General features: G+C 35.6%; 1 protein-coding gene across 1 annotated transcript in view; it reads right to left on the bottom strand.

Annotated features, from left to right (window-relative positions):
• Positions 1-16108, bottom strand: part of FLT1 (fms related receptor tyrosine kinase 1) — a 172356-nt gene that overhangs the window by 70090 nt on the left and 86158 nt on the right. The window contains exons 13-14 of the mRNA XM_074303574.1: positions 11962-12270; positions 6675-6821 (exon numbers count right to left, since the gene is read on the bottom strand). Of these exons, the coding sequence (XP_074159675.1) occupies positions 6675-6821; positions 11962-12270 (456 nt within the window). The remainder of the gene's footprint in view (positions 1-6674; positions 6822-11961; positions 12271-16108) is intronic.

Genomic DNA, 16108 nt, shown 5'->3' with positions numbered 1-16108 from the left:
ATCTGTCCTACAGGATTATTATGAAGAAAGTACTTTATAAACATTAAACATGTTATATAAATGAGTTGTTTATCATAGCTAACATTTATGTAGTGCTTGGAGAATGCTTTATAAATATTATCTTATTTGATCTCCATGACATGGAAGATAGGTAGTGTTACTGTTCATTCCTGTTTTATAGATGGGGAAACTGAAGCTGAGAAGGGAATTTATCTAAGGGCTCACAGTTAGAAATTATCTGAGGCAGGATTTCAATTCAAGTCTTATTGATTCCAAATGCAGTTCTCTATCCACTATGCTACCTAGCTGCCTATTACTTATTATTATTATTATTATTACTACTACTACTCTTTCAGCATTTATCAATTTTTTACTATCTTAACTGGATTAAAATTCAGATAGACATTTACCATCAGTCAAGTCTAAGCCACATTTTCCTAAATTTAATAATCAAAGAATGGAAGCTTTGCTATCAACAGCATGCTGGTGGCAGTGGCTATTACTCTAACATTTTCATGAAAATCTTCATGACAAACATGGTGTTAAAGGGATTGTTATTTAGCTTTAAAGTCTTTACCAATCTGGCCCTAACCTACTTTTTCCAGAATTATTACCTTTTACTCTCCTTTAGGCATTCTAAAACTCAGTCAAATTGGTCTTCTTGATATTCCTTGGAAGTGACATTTTATCTCCCTTTCTCTAGGTGTTTGCCCAGGCTGGGCCCCCTGCCTTGGATGCATCATTATCTTCTTACCCTTTCACCCCTCCCCTGAATTCCTCCAGTTCTTCAAAGCTTTATTTGTGTCACCTTCTTCTATGTAGAACCTCTTACTCACAAACTCAACAATTTGTAGTATCTCCTCTAAATCATGTTGGAATTACTTTGTTAGAAATTTTAAATTTATTTACATGTGTATATGCTGTTTTCTTCAATATAATATAAACTTCTTGAAGGCGCAGTACTGGCAAGTAGAGGGTACTTGATTGGTTGGTTTGGTCTTTCTTTGTATCCCTAGACACAATGCCTGGCATATAGTACACACTTAAAAATTTTTATAATTCTGAATTCAAGGGATTTTGCTTGGAGCAGATTTGATTATCAATCCTTGAGGAAAAGTAGATGGAAAGCATTATCCATGAAGAAAGTATAAGGTGTCTCGTTCTTGTTCCTGTCTAATTGTAAAGGTAAGGGTCAATGGAATCAATTATTTGTTATAAAAGGATGATGTACATTTGAGGTGTGATGAGGTATACATTAAGTGCTTTAAACTGTAATCTGATAAAGGTGTTTCCTCAAACTACCCAGACATACAAACTAAGAACATAATCCTGTCAAATTTAATGAATTAGCATGTTCTCTCAGAATGAATCCAGTCAAGAACATTCTCAAGCACATTTCTGGCACTGAATCTTTGATTATGACATTTATTTGCTCTTTTATTTTTGCAGTATGAGTTGGCTCCTTTTTCTTTACCTGTTTTCAGGTAATCTTTCAAGGAATTGTTTTCAAGCAATCTTGTTCAAATCATCTTGCCCTCTCAAAAAATCCCATACTATTAAAAGTCCTTCTCATATACAGCTCTCTCTTCTTTCTGCATTGTTTTTATTTACCATTGCAAATTTCACATCTCTATTTGAATTTGAATCATTGCTCTTAAGACCTTCTACTTTTACAATATTTTAGTTTTCATTTTAAGATTCCCTGTTCAATAATAATAGGCCTAGTCCTTTTAATGAATGAAGATAAAATGTACTCTAACTGGAAACTCCGGCAGTCTCAGAAGGCAGTGAGTTTATCTTCGTTGGAGGACTTTAAGCTGAGAAAATATGACAATTTGTGGGGGACATTGTAGAAGGAATTCTTGGATAAATATGATTTCTGAAGTCTCTTACAACTCTTGAGATTCTGTGATTCTGAGTTTCCTCTTAGCTGTTGTTTTCTCTGTACTGTGACCCTTTTTGATGCCTTTATGAATAAGTAGTTTGCTCTGTTTTATTCACTATAAATCTTTAAAAGTTTGTGAAAAAATGCTCAGCTTGAAAAGAGCATGTTAACAATCCTTTTATCAAAAATGCCTTTGGAAACTTTCCATAGCACTGCAAAACAACCACAGAGAGAGTAGACATTCTCTTAGTAACTGGTAGTCTTGATCACCAGAGTAGTAAAAGAAATACCTGGAAAGCTGATTTTTCTGAAACATCAATGTGCCTTGAGCATTGACATCAGTAAATCAGATGTGGAAGCCATCTTGTTCTGGCCCAATGCTCTGACCTTCCCAGAGCAGCTTTAATCCCATCCAAAGAATCCATCAACATCAAAAAAATATAAGGAAAATGTTCCCTCAACCCACAGAGAAAAGAAGTTATTTGTTATTTCTACAATAATGATGACACTATTTCTATTTCCATTCTTTAAACTCAAAATTTGAATGCATGCAAAGTATGGAAATAACTTTCATATTTGTTTGTGAAATTCTTACTCATTAACTCAGTCATATCACAGCCATAGGCATTCGAAGAAATCTTGATGCTCCTGTGTTTTGCTATGTGAACTTGGGAAGTCACTTCATCTCTCTGAATCTGTTTCATCATATGTAAAAAGAAGAGCCAGGGGTAAATTATTCCTAAAGTTACTTATATTTCCCCTCTTCCCAAATTCTATAACTTCCACTTCAATGCCAGGAAAAACAGACAATGAAGCATAACTGAAACTCTTGAAAAAAACTGACTGTTCTAAGATATTGCACTGACTTAAAATTTTGAATTCTTATCATTGTCCTATTCAGTAAATAGATAGGGACTTCACCTATGATGTAACTCACACAGGCATTTCTCAGATGAAAATACTCTCTCTATTAATTCAGTCTGAAATGTTTTCTGCCAATTATAGACTTACAGTGTTTCTGTCTAGACAGTTTCAGAGGCAGGTTTTGAAACCAGGTCTTTCTGAGTTACCTTTTTCAGTGTAAAAAACTTGCATATCTCTATTTAACTTTAACATTGGACAAAAAGAAATAATATTATCTCAAAGATGGAAGAGTCCCATCCCTTAAATAGGACTGCCCTCTTTGAGATCTCTGACAAATTATGCTTTAGTTTTGGCTCAAATATTTTCAGTGGTAGGAAACTAAGAACTGTATCTAAGTCAAAGCAATTGGAGCTTTGGCCCAGAGCACAGAAATGAAGAAAAAAAAAAAATTACAAGAATGATTTTTTAAAAATATGAACTTTTAGCTTTTTGACAGTATATTCTCTGTTTCCACAACTTGAAAACTGTTGAACAAGGCTAATTAAGTTAGGAAGGTACCAGATGGCCCACTCCCTACCTGTTGGTAGCCATATGCCTAATGAATTCTTTCACAACCCAGCTAACTCCTCCCAAGAGTGGTAGCCTCCCTAGTAGTGACCCTCCAGAATCTCAGCAAAGCAGGATCCTAAACCTTTTTTTAGCACTCCCTTTCCACCCAAGGTTAATTAGAGGGCACTTAGTGCTGTTGTCCCAGAAACTAGTTTCTCCTCCTAGGTGCCAAAATCACTAGTTATGGCACCAAAGGAAACTTACTACTTCCCAAGATTGCCTCTTTTACTTTTGGACAGTTCTTCACTCAGAAATTCTTTCTTGGATAGAACTGAAATATTATACTCTACAACTTTCACCTATTAATCCAAGTTCTGCAAACTGGAGTCAAGCAGAACAAGTCTAATCCTATTTTAATGTGACCACTTTTAAAACATTAGAGGACAATGATCATATTCTTCCAAGGTGTTTTTTTTTCTCCTTCAGTTTAAATACTTTCTCTTTTAAAAAAATATATCTCCCTCTTTCTTAAACACACCACTCTTTTCTTCAACAGTTTTTCATATGCCATGGTTTGAGCTTCTCCCTGTATAATCACCTCCCTCTAGTCAGGATCCAGTTTGTCAGCCAATCTACTAGAGCTGAGCAAAATATTAGAAATGTGGTCTAACCAGGGAAGAGTTTCACCAATAATTCTATTAATGCAGTGTAAGACTGCATTAATTTTTTGGCTATCACATCACACTGATGATTCACAGTGATCTTGCAGTCTATGAAGGCTTCTTGGCTATTTTCACATGAAGTGCTGTCTAGTCATATTTTCTCTTAGGTATTTATGCAATTTTAAAAAACTTGAATACAAGTTATATTTATTCTTATTAGATTTCATCTTGCTAGATTTTGTCTAGTTCTAGAATCTGAAGAGCTTCTGAAGTTCTCATTTCTATCTTCTGCTGCATTCACTCTCAAATCTTTATTATCCATAAATTTGATAAGCAAATCATATTTATCTTCCTTCAAATCTACGATTTTTTTTTTAAAGCTGGAAAAGATGGAGGGGATGGGGGAAAACTGGGACAACGATATATTGTTGGTAGAATTGTGAACACATCCAGCCATTCAGAAGAGTGATTTGGAGCTATGCTCAAAAAGTTATCAAACTGTGCATACTCTTTGATCCAGCAGTGTTACTATTAGGCTTATATCCCAAAGAAATCTTAAAGAAGGGAAAGGGACCTGTATGTGCAAGAATGTTTGTGGCAGTCCTCTTTGTAGTGGCCAGAAACTGGAAACTGAGTGGATGCCCCTCAATTGGAGAATGGCTGAATAAATTGTGGTATATGAATACTTTGGAATATTATTGTTCTATAAGAAATGACCAGCAGGATGGTTTCAGAAAGGCCTGGAGAGACTTACATGAACTGATGTTGAGTGAACTGAGCAGGACCAGGACATCATTATATACTTCAACAACAATACTGTATGATGATCAATTCTGATGGACGTGACCCTCTTCAACAATGAGATGAACCAAATCAGTTCCAATAGAACAGTAATGAATTGAACCAGCTACACCCAGCGAAAGAACTCAGAGAAATGAGTATGAGCTACTACATAGAATTCCCAATCTCTCTATTTTTGTCTGCCTGCACTTTTGATTTCCTTCATGGTTAATTATACACTATTTCAAAGTCTGATTCTTTTTGTGCAGCAAAATAACTGTATGGACATGTATACATATATTGTATTTAACATACTTTAACATATTTAACATGTATTGGTCTATCTGCCATTTAGGGGAGGGGAGGAGGGAAGGAGGGGGAAAATTGGAACAAAAGGTTTTGCAAATATCAATGCTGAAAAATTACCTATGCATATATCTTATAAATATAAAGCTAAAAAAAAAAAAAGCTGGAACAGAAAAGAGACTTTTGCAAAGCTATAGAGATTATGTTGGGAATTAGAAAAAGGAATGTACTTAACAGGAATTAGAAGAAAAACTCTTTTCTGTACTATTTGGTTTATATGACAATTTTATAGAATGCCAATTTGCAAATTGTTGCAAGGGGCAAATGCTTTCATGATGTAGACCTAGTTATTAGGAGGCATACAACTGGCAGGCTGCTACTTGTTGGAATTGCTCTAAAACTTAGGAAAGACAGGTACAATGTTCACACAAGCCAATGGAAGTCTCATATAACCAATGAAAATCGAAAGATGATTTTGAAGTATCTTTTTTTTTTTTTTTTAAAGGGGAAAAAAAATTGGTTCCACTCCTATTGAATTGAGATTTTTGCAACATCTTTTAATCTTTTGGAAAATTAGGTTTGTTGTGGAGGAAAAAGGAAAACAAAATTTAATTGAACAAAATTCAGTTTTCTGAGATTTATATAGATCATGCATACAAACTTCTGGAGCAATTCTGAACTTAGAATTAATGGATTTCTATTTGAGTCCTGATGCTGACACTTATTAACTCTGTGACCCAAGGTAAGTCATTTAACCTCCATGGGCAGAATTGGTTCCTCTGTAAATTGAGAGAGAGAGTAATACTTATACCACCTATTCCTTATGGGATCATCTTGAGGAAGGCATCCTGTAACCTCAAAACATTGCATAAATTTGGGCCTACTACCACCACCATCATTATTCTTTCTTCAAACTCAGAGATCATGACCTTCCAGTTTTCAGGTTTGTTTTTTAGTGGTTTGCCAATCATTGTTTGAGCTCCAATTGTCTAACTGTTTGAGCAGACTGATAGAGTCATATTAAGTTTAAACTACAAAATGGTGTTCTGGTTAATGTTTAACAACCAGCTTTCTGAATAAGAAAATCTACAATAGCACATTTTAAAATTTAATTTGCATCAACTCCCCCTCCCTATTAGTTTCTCAAATTTAGAATTCAACAAACCTATAAGTCAAGTCCAAACCTGGCTCTTGTACATTCAGTGTTAAGTTGAAGAGTTAGTGTTGACATTCTTTATTATTAATTGTTGATGTTACAACCCAAAGGAGAGCAAATATCCTGGTGTGAGCAATTCAATTGCAAAAATTCTTATCACTATCAGATACTAATACATCAGAACAGGGGTTCTTAAACTGGGATCTGTGAATAATTCCAGCAAATCCATTTACTTGGATGGTGTAAAAAAATACATAAATGTTTCAATCTAGCCAGTTTCCTTTGTAATCTTATGTATTTTGCATAATGCTTTTAAAACATGATTCTGAGAGGGGGCTATATATGGACTTTACCAGACTGCCCGAGGGATCCATGATATAAAACCTTTATCCTGAGAGGAAGTAATGGAAAAATATCAGGGGAGAATCAATGGAGAACTGGAAAGAGGAAAGATGAATAAGGAGCCGCTTACCTGGCTCTTGTTGTATTTCATGGTTGTTTTTAAACCAGGTTATCTGTGGTTCTGGCACACCTTTTGCCTGACAGTCTAAAGTGGTGGAGTTGCTGATGGCCACTATCTGATCACTGAGGTTACGGAGGAGGTAAGGTGCTTCCTGATCTAGTAAATAAAGAAAGGGAGCTTTGGTTATTCATCAGGTTTCATCTGACTTTCAGATTCATGATCATCATTTTAAATATAAACTATAAACATTAAAGTGAATTGTGAAAGCATTCCACATCAAACTTTATTGATGTTTACACACTATCTTTTTGTTCTCCAGAGTCTATGGTGAACAAATTCCCTCTCCGGAGGCTAACACTATGACATTAAATTAAAAACCATGACATAAAGAGTATTGTTAAGCAAGGACTAATAATAGCAGGTTCTTATCATATTTTATTTCAAAGATGTTGGTACACTACAATTTCACTAATTCATTTTCTTCTACTGAGAAGTTCTACTTCTAGAACCAAGAATCCAGAACTATTGTTAAGAGACATGATTTAGCAACATAGTTTTATTTAGGATTATAGTGGATTTGGGGGCAAAAGATATAATTACACATGTATCTTTATTGGAATGTGTGTGTGTGTGTGTGTGTGTGTGTGTGTGTGTGTGTGTGTGTGTGTGTTTATAAACCTCTCAGATAGCTACAACTTCAGGGAGATTCACTTTAAGAGTACTATTTTCCAGAAGAGATATTGCAGACCTAAAAACCTGATAAAATGCTGAAGGGCAAAATAAATAAATAAACAAATTACTATTTATGTATACAGCAAGTATTGTGATTTTTGAAGATAATGGTTCAAAATGTCTTTCCATTTAAGCTTGCATCCCAGCATAACTTTCAAGGCAACAGACCAAACAGAGATATTTTATTAAGTGTGGAAGCTTTATTGATTATTTCTCCCCACTCTCCCCTCCTTCCCCAGTGCAGGAGAGTCCAAAAGACCAATTCAAGAAGCAGAGGCACAGGTCTGTAGTTTTTTGCACTATATAATAGTACAAATATTATATTTTATATTATCCATTTTATCTCTTAAAACTTACAAATATGATACAATACAATTTATTTTTAATAAAATGCCAAACAATATAGTACAACAAAATGAATTCTAATACATAGGATGCAATACATTACAACATTAAAAATCCCACACAAGGATAGGAGTACCCCCAATGAATACAGTCTCTCTACAAAGGCAATATTAAGTCAGTCCTGCTGATATGTATACATTCTGTTTATGCTGGTGATAGATTGGCAGTCCAAGTTTCCAAAATGTAAGAGAAACGATAGTGCCTAATGTCTTTACCCCACCCACCCAAATTACCCTCTTCAGAATATGAAACAGAAATGAAAACATCTTTGGCAAAACTTAACACGTGCTACATCAATGGTTTCACTCATACAGTATCAGCTTTCTCTGACACTTGATAACTACTTTGTTTCCCCTTCTTGGTATAATGTAACAATGAAGGCAGCTCAGGAGTGTATACGATGCTGCAAGGAATATACTGAAATTATTTCATTAATTCTGAGGTACCCTCCAGGATTCCAAAGACTCCCTAAATCCGTTTTAATTCCATCAGGCAAACTTTGCATTACCGCTAGTTTATGCAATTTAGAAATTTTATGTGAAAAACACCATCACATAACTTAAAAAAAATATTGCTGAAGCAGTATAACATGACAGGGTTACTATCTGTTAGGATTAACACTTTCTCATAAATTTAGATATCTGTAGCTTATTAGTCCTTTGTCCTTTTGTAAAACATGAAGTCTGAAGGCAAATTACAGTATTGCCTGGAGTAGAAGGTGGTCTGATTTCCACAATCTTCTTCAGATGAGGATGACTGTGCTCATTCATCTGCCAGCCCAGGAGTTTTCTCCTCTAACTGGGCCCCATAGGCAGAAATATTATTATATTCCTTCTTTTGCATTCTAGGCAATGTCTGTCATATAGCTTTTTTCACTTGAAAACACAGCTGCACATCAAAGGTTTCCAGTTATGACACTATGCCCATGTTTTATCTTTACAAGTTTGACATGTTACAACAGTAAGACCCCAAACATGTCAATGAGGCATGCCATGATAATAAAGAATGTCCATATAGTGGATCTATCATGTCTTGTACTAGTTAGATTTTTTAAAATTTGAATTCATACATTGACTTTTATAGTGGGGACTAACTTTGAAAAATCAAGTTTAAGAGTGAGACCTAGTCCCCTCTCATCTTAGATGTTTTCCCTGCTCTTCATCCCAGGACATCATATTTCTTATGCTTTATCTCTTTGATATTAAAGTGGTCTAAATTCTGTTTATATTATTATAATTACTTTCAAGGCTACAAAGAAATCAATATGATATTTGAGCTTCTTTACACCAAAATAATTTCCTAATCAAATAAATATCTTTAGGAGGAACATACCCACTTACTCCACCTAACCACCTCCCCTTCAGGTTTATCCTCACACAAGAAAAAGCAGAATGGTAGCAAAATCAAATATGGAATTTCAAATGTGTTTCATGTTAGTGTAGTTGTGGTACAAACACATAGCAGAGTTGATTATTTCTCTGTACACATTTCTAAAAAATGTTCTTCTAGGTGAAAAGCCTTTCTTTAGGCAAGTTTATGATGGGCAAACTTTGTTACATAAATCAATCAACCAGGAAATTATATTTTGTCAGTTCCCATTTTATAACATAACATATTATGATAGTTTTAACAGGAAAGGCATATGGAAACAATGATTATTAGTTTAAACTACTTGATGGAAGTAGATAAAAATCTCCAGAAGATGTTAAGATGTGGCTGATGTTCAGTCCAAGATGAGGAGGTTCAGGAATAACATATTCTAGCTGGATGCCCATCACTAAAGATAGTTCTTCCAAGTCCTATATTCCTAGGAGTGTTAATGGATAGTTACTTTTATTTTTCATAATGAGGACCCCAAATTCTGTTCTGAGGATGCATTTTCATAACTACTCTGGAGGCCAGAGGACCCAAGAAACCATGTGGGCAGTTTTGATTTTAGCAGTTTTCCATAAATACAAAGCACTTGGCCTCCACACAGACCAGGGATTAAGGAACCAGCCTCATATCCCTTCTCCATCTCTAGTATTTTCTTTGAGCTTTCTTGTCACCTTCTTCCCCCATCACACTATATCATTGGGTTTTTTTTCTTTTATGAGGCTCCCTGGCAAGAATCAATTACCCTGTGAACAAGAGTTATAATGGAATTCATAAAATAAAATGCCCACCCTTTATAATGCCCATCCCTTTATAATGCCCACCTCCCTTCTGGAAAGCATTCTCTCCACAACCACCACCAAAGAGGGAGAGTTTTGTACACCTTCTTTTAATTTTTTTTTTTCCAGGGGAGGACAATGCTAAGTACTGCTGGCCCAGTTTGCCACATTGCAAAAGCAAGGCCCCAATTCTTTCATTTACTTTTTTTTTTTTTTTTTTTTTTTTCCTTGAAGAAAATTTAAGGCCCCAAGTTCTGTGGTACAAAGGCATTGTTCTCAAAAGGCTAACACACCAACTTAAAATGAACAAAAAAGCTAGGCTTAAGGGTTATAGGTAAAATTTCAAGATACAATTGATTATTCTTTCCTTTGGGCTGACAACTTCCAGGTTACTAATTGTTTTCCAAGCATATTAGGCTCCATAAAATTGGCATTCTGGGGAAATGCTATTGTTTACTCTTTCACACTTGACAAAAGCAATTCCCATGTGAAAGACAAGTTTAGCCGTGGGACAGAGCTGGTTACCTAAAGGAGGAAACCGTCTGGTGAGTTCCCAAGCACGAGAAGTTGTCATGTTGTCACCCTCTTGTTTAGCTGCTCAGCTACTTTGTTTCCCTGCGGAGGCTATTTTAGTCACTATAGCTTGTTTTGCTATGGCTCATACCAGTACATATAATGATCAATCATAAATGAAATCAACATAATAAAGCATCGCCAGACCTGTGGAAAACAGGCACCTTTTTTTCTCAAGTGCAGACTTCTTTTTATTATTATAATAAGACATTAAAACCTTTCCTGAAAAAAAAAAATCGACCATAACTGCCACCGCCACTACAAATGCTAAAAACACTATAGTATTTGTGTATTTTTAAATGACCTTTAATGTTAATTCTTTAGTCTTGCTGTTTCTTAATCCCCCATAAAAATCCTATTAACACTTGCATATGGGGAGGGTGGGATTATTTTTAAATTTAGAATAATCAATAAACCTCCAAATATATAATAGCCTTTATTTCCTTGATAGACTGAAAGTAGTCTTTCTTTGAATGACATCATTTTAACATGATAAAGTCTTTTAAAAGAACACTCAGGAAACAAAAGCATCAAATTGGAGGCATAATCCATTCATGGTCCAGGAACCCAGTCTAAGACAGGGAATCTGCACAAAATGGAACTGTCAATTACCTGGATGTGCCTTATATGAAAACAATGGGGACCATCCATTTGGACTTAACATTGGTTCATAGTTCTAGTATCTCCAAGCTATATCAACATTTTGCAGCTTTGGGGCCTCATTTAGAAGTTGCAGTACAGAAATAATGTGCTTAATGTAGAAAAGCATTTCAAATAAATAAGCATGGTAATGTGCTAATAATAAGCAGGTGATATTTACAAGGCAAGATAAGATGAAAAAAATACAAAGCCAAACCAGATTGAGGTCCAGAGTCTCAAATTCAACTGTACTCATTCTGAGCTGGAAAATTAACTTATTCGTGTCCATCTTTGGCAGAAACCATCATTTGTTTAAATTATTCAGTTTATGCAGCTTTAACACTTTTTTTTTTTTTTTTTTTTTTTTAAAGAAGTTGGCATCAAAGTGGAAGCAAAAGATCAGTCCCAAGTTGTTGCTTATCAGTCAGGAGAAGACAGCAAAGAACAAAAACAACACAGAGAATGCAGGTCAGGGATCCTCCAAATCCAAACGTGCACCAAGTTGGTCAAAGAAAGCAGACCTATTAGAACTGAATTGGAAGCCCATTGGTTGGTATTTTGGTGTCTCATTATTACTGGCATCATCTCCAAACCCCTTTTGGGAGGAGCACCTCCTCAGAGCCTGAAAGGTAGCAACAGTGACAAGAAATCAAGGTGATATGAGACAACTGTTACTTTTTTTTTTTAAAAATGAGTCCTTTAATGTTTTACATTATTTTGTGTGGTACAATCATTCCTTGTGCTTTTAAATTTGGAGATCCGAGAGAAAACAGCCTTTTTGTTGCAGTGCTCACCTCTAATTGTAACTTCTTTCTTTTGAAGAATTTCTTCCCCCGTATAAATGTTCCTGGCTCTGCAGGCATAGGTGCCTGAATCTTCCAGGGAAACATTCTTGATAGTGAGATTGAGTGTTATAGAATACTCCGTGGTGATAGCCATTTTTTGTTTACTGATGCTGTGGTGCATTGTTCTATTGTTCACTGTTCGCAGCAAAATCCAAGTAATGTCTCTGTATAAGAATTTGCTGACCATGCAAGACAATTTCAAATCCTCTCCTTCAGCGGGCATTTTTTCCAAGTTAACGTGAAATCCATTGGGCACATCTACAAATGAAAATGAAAAAAGATCAGTTTCAAGAAGAATCAGTATTTTACTACCATGTATTTCTTGATTGTGGCAAAGATCTCTTAGTTTGTTTTTGTCTGAGAATTTACAGTCTCCCAAAGAAAAGAAGGTCCTTTTTTTTCCCCCTATTCTTTGACAATGAATAAAATGTGGCACAGAAAGACCGAGTTGTCCAAACTCTCATCTAGTCACTGGTGAAGCAGGAAATAGAACCCAAAACAAAAAACTCTCAAGCCTGCATTCAAAAGCATAAGGATGACAATTTCCCCCTTAGACCAAAGGGTATCTTCAAAATTAATTTTTCTTTTTTTTTTTTTTAAACTTGGGGAAAGCATATTCTTGAGAACCTTCTCAACTATAATATTCACCCTGCCAAGCGGGAAGTTGAATTGAAGATAAGGATGTAGCTGGAAAAGCCAACTATACTTTCAATCAATCAATCAATAAGAATTTATTCTAAGCTATAAATCACTGTGCTGGTCTCTGGGGATAGACAAAAATTAAATAGTCAAAATGATCTTAAAAGATTATAGGCTTTAGAAGTTAATCAGTCAACTACACTGTAGTAGCCTCCTTGGATATAGTTACAAAGAATGAAACAAGGCTTATATTCTAATAGAGGCGATATGTACACATAAAACGTGTGTGTGTGTGTATAATAGCATAAATATAAACGCAAATTATAAAAAAGTTGCTAAAAGGGGCAGCTAAATGGCACAATGGATAGAGCACAGGACCCTGGAGTCAGGCTGTAGATACTTAACACTTCTTAGCTATGTGACCCTAGGCAAGTCACTCAATCCCAATTGCTTCACCCAAAAAAAAAAAAAGTTGCTAAATACAAGATTTGGGGGAAGGGCACTAGATGTTGAAGGGACCAGAATCATTAGATGACTATGACAAATCAGTGCTTTATGTATTTTATGTCCTTTAGTCCTTTAAATGAAATCCCTGTTTCACATGGTTTTTATTTGATGGACAATCAGGATCCAAATACTTTCTCAAGTTGTTTCCACTTGCTTATATTGGTATAGCTAGGCACGGAAAGGTAGTAGCTCTTATTAAGATCATTTTTTTTTTTTTTTTGAGAGCTATTAATTTAGGAGTTTTGGTCTGCTTGTCTCTCTCCATTGAGCACTTCTCATAGAATTAGGAAAGACCTGGATGAGCTCAAATCCCACCCATTATGCCTCTTAGCTATGTGACTTTGAGAAAATCACTTCAACCCCTGAGCCTCAGCTCCTATATCAAAAAATTGAAGAGACGTTATTTGTGTTTAAATACTTAGCACTTATTTATTTATGTTATATTTATGCTGTATGTATTTTTATGGGACAGCTAGGTGGCGCAATGGATAGAGCACTGGAATTGGAATCAGGAAGACCCATTTTCATGAGTTTAAATCCAGTCTCAGTCACTTACTAATTGGGTATGTCACTTAACTCTGTTTGCCTCCGTTTCCTCATCTATAAAATGAGCTGGAGAAGAAAATGGCAAACCATTCCAATATCTTTGCCAAGAAAACTCCAAATGGCGTTATGAAGAACTGGACACAACTAAAAATGACAACTAAAAACAACACTAATAAGGAAATGAATTTTCATAAGCATTACCCAAAGTCCTACTGGCAGTAAGTGGCAGGCCCAGGGCTGTAAGTTAGGCCTTTGCTACAATTTCAATGCTCTGTCCATCCCACAAGTAACAGGGTGTGCTGGAGAACAATTAGTTAATGGCTTTGGCACCACCTACTGCTTGTTACTGAGTGGCTTGTCTGTATGTGAAGAGAGAATTTGGCCCAACATTTTGCAAAGAGCTTTGAAGATGAAAAGCACTATGTAGTACCATTATTATTATTATCTTTTGCACACAAAGCTATAAAGAAACCTTTAAACCTTAAGGGGACAATAGTCCAAAATTAGATATTATATCAGCTCTTTTCCTAAATCTCAGTTTGCTTGTTTTTCTGATTTCTTAGGTTTGGACTTTATTATAAACTATCTGTCTGAAGAAATGCCAAAGTATTCATTTGAAACCTGGGAACATGTGGGTTGCTGGAGCTTATGAAATTGTCAATGTTCACAAAAAGTAGGAACCAATGAAAGCTTTAATGCTTCTAAGAGAAGGATTGGAAAACATACCAAGAGATGATAAAGGAGACAGGAATTTTTATCTTGCAAACACCAAGATACTAGAATTAAATCTGCTGGAGCACAGTGTCATTTTATATTTGGTATATATCTCAGGCATGATGTTGTGCAATTTCTACATAGGCATTAGGTCAGACATGGCATGGCCTTCCAATCAAATTGTTTTAAATATCTCAAACCCTAAATTTTTTATACCTCATCTCAGTGGTGAGAGTCCAAATAAAGCTAAGTAACACCACTGAGATCATGTAAAAGAGTTTCTATTTACTTTAGTGATTTGAAACTTCCTGTGGAAATAGCTCCCAGGTTTCCTGATGGAAGATTTTGTTTATCTTTGCCAAGCACCACCAGGAATCTCAAAATAAAATGCATTTAGTGACATTGGGAAACCAGGGAGATAAGGTAGTGCTGTTCCTGTTTCACCCTCAGTAATTGCAAACACACCCATAGTCAAGCTGTGTGCCAGCAAAAGAGCACACACACACACACACACACACACACACACACACACACACACAGAGGAAAAAAGAGAAGGACAAATATGTTTTGTGGTTGGCTCACTTTGTAATAGATGCTGCTTCTGCTACTACTGAAATTCAGATGTTTTAGGTCAGCCATTGATCTCTCAGAAATAATTTTGCATAATTCTCATTATATATTTTGATGCATGGATAAGAAATAGGTTAATTTAAAAACAACAACAACAACAACGATGATGATGATGATGATGATGATGGCTAACATTTACATATAGGAATTTCTCATTGGTTTAGCCCTCCCACATTAACAGGCCACCAGACAATAAAGAGTTACTATGGCAGACAAGTTACTTAGAAAGACCAACTTCTAATAAAAACAGCTAACATTTATATGGAGCTTTAAGGTATCCAAAGCACTTTTTTGTATATTAAATCATCTGATCCTCTAAAGATGAGGTGGATGCTATTATTAGCCCCATTTTACAGATGAGGAAACTGAGGCACAGAGCGATTAAGTGACTTGACCAGCTAGTAACAGTTGAAGCTGGATTTGAACTTGTCTTCTTGATTCTGCCTTCTATCTCTCAAACAAAAAACAAATTCTGAAAGATCTAAAGTTAAAATAGCATAACCACAACCTAATATCCATCCCACATCCATCCTGTCTGTGGTGTATTTGTGTTATATGCCCCAAAGAAGGGGAGAGGTAGGGATCCCTAATTCAAAAAAGTAGAGTTCCTACAGGAGTCACTGATCTTCATTTACTAATGGTAAGGATTTGGTTGTTTTGAACCACTTGTTTAGGCCAAGTTCTGCTTGGTCTAGGAAAACAGGAGACAAAGGGATGCAGTTTGTTAGATGAGAAAGGCTCAAAAAAATAGAGAAGACAAAGGATCCCAAGGGTAACACCTGTTTAATGGGTTAGATTGGTACAACAGGCTAATCTGCCAGAGTTCAAGGCATTTGGATAAGGTGAGGAGGTGAAGGATTGGTAGAGGATTCTACTGGACTGTACAGGCAGAAGACCCTAAAAACTATAGCAGAGAACATGTAAAAATACTAATCGTAAGACCAAATGATTTATATTCAAAGACTGACTTTGATATTTCCTAGCTTTGTGATAATGGAAGTCACTTAGCTTCTCTGATAAGCCTTAGTCTCTTCAGTTGTATATTACTAGAAGAAACCTT

Source organism: Sminthopsis crassicaudata, chromosome 3 (assembly GCF_048593235.1).
Source record: "Sminthopsis crassicaudata isolate SCR6 chromosome 3, ASM4859323v1, whole genome shotgun sequence".
In the NCBI taxonomy this organism is placed as follows: Eukaryota; Metazoa; Chordata; class Mammalia; order Dasyuromorphia; family Dasyuridae; genus Sminthopsis; species Sminthopsis crassicaudata.
This window is presented reverse-complemented; position numbering and strand designations above follow the sequence as displayed.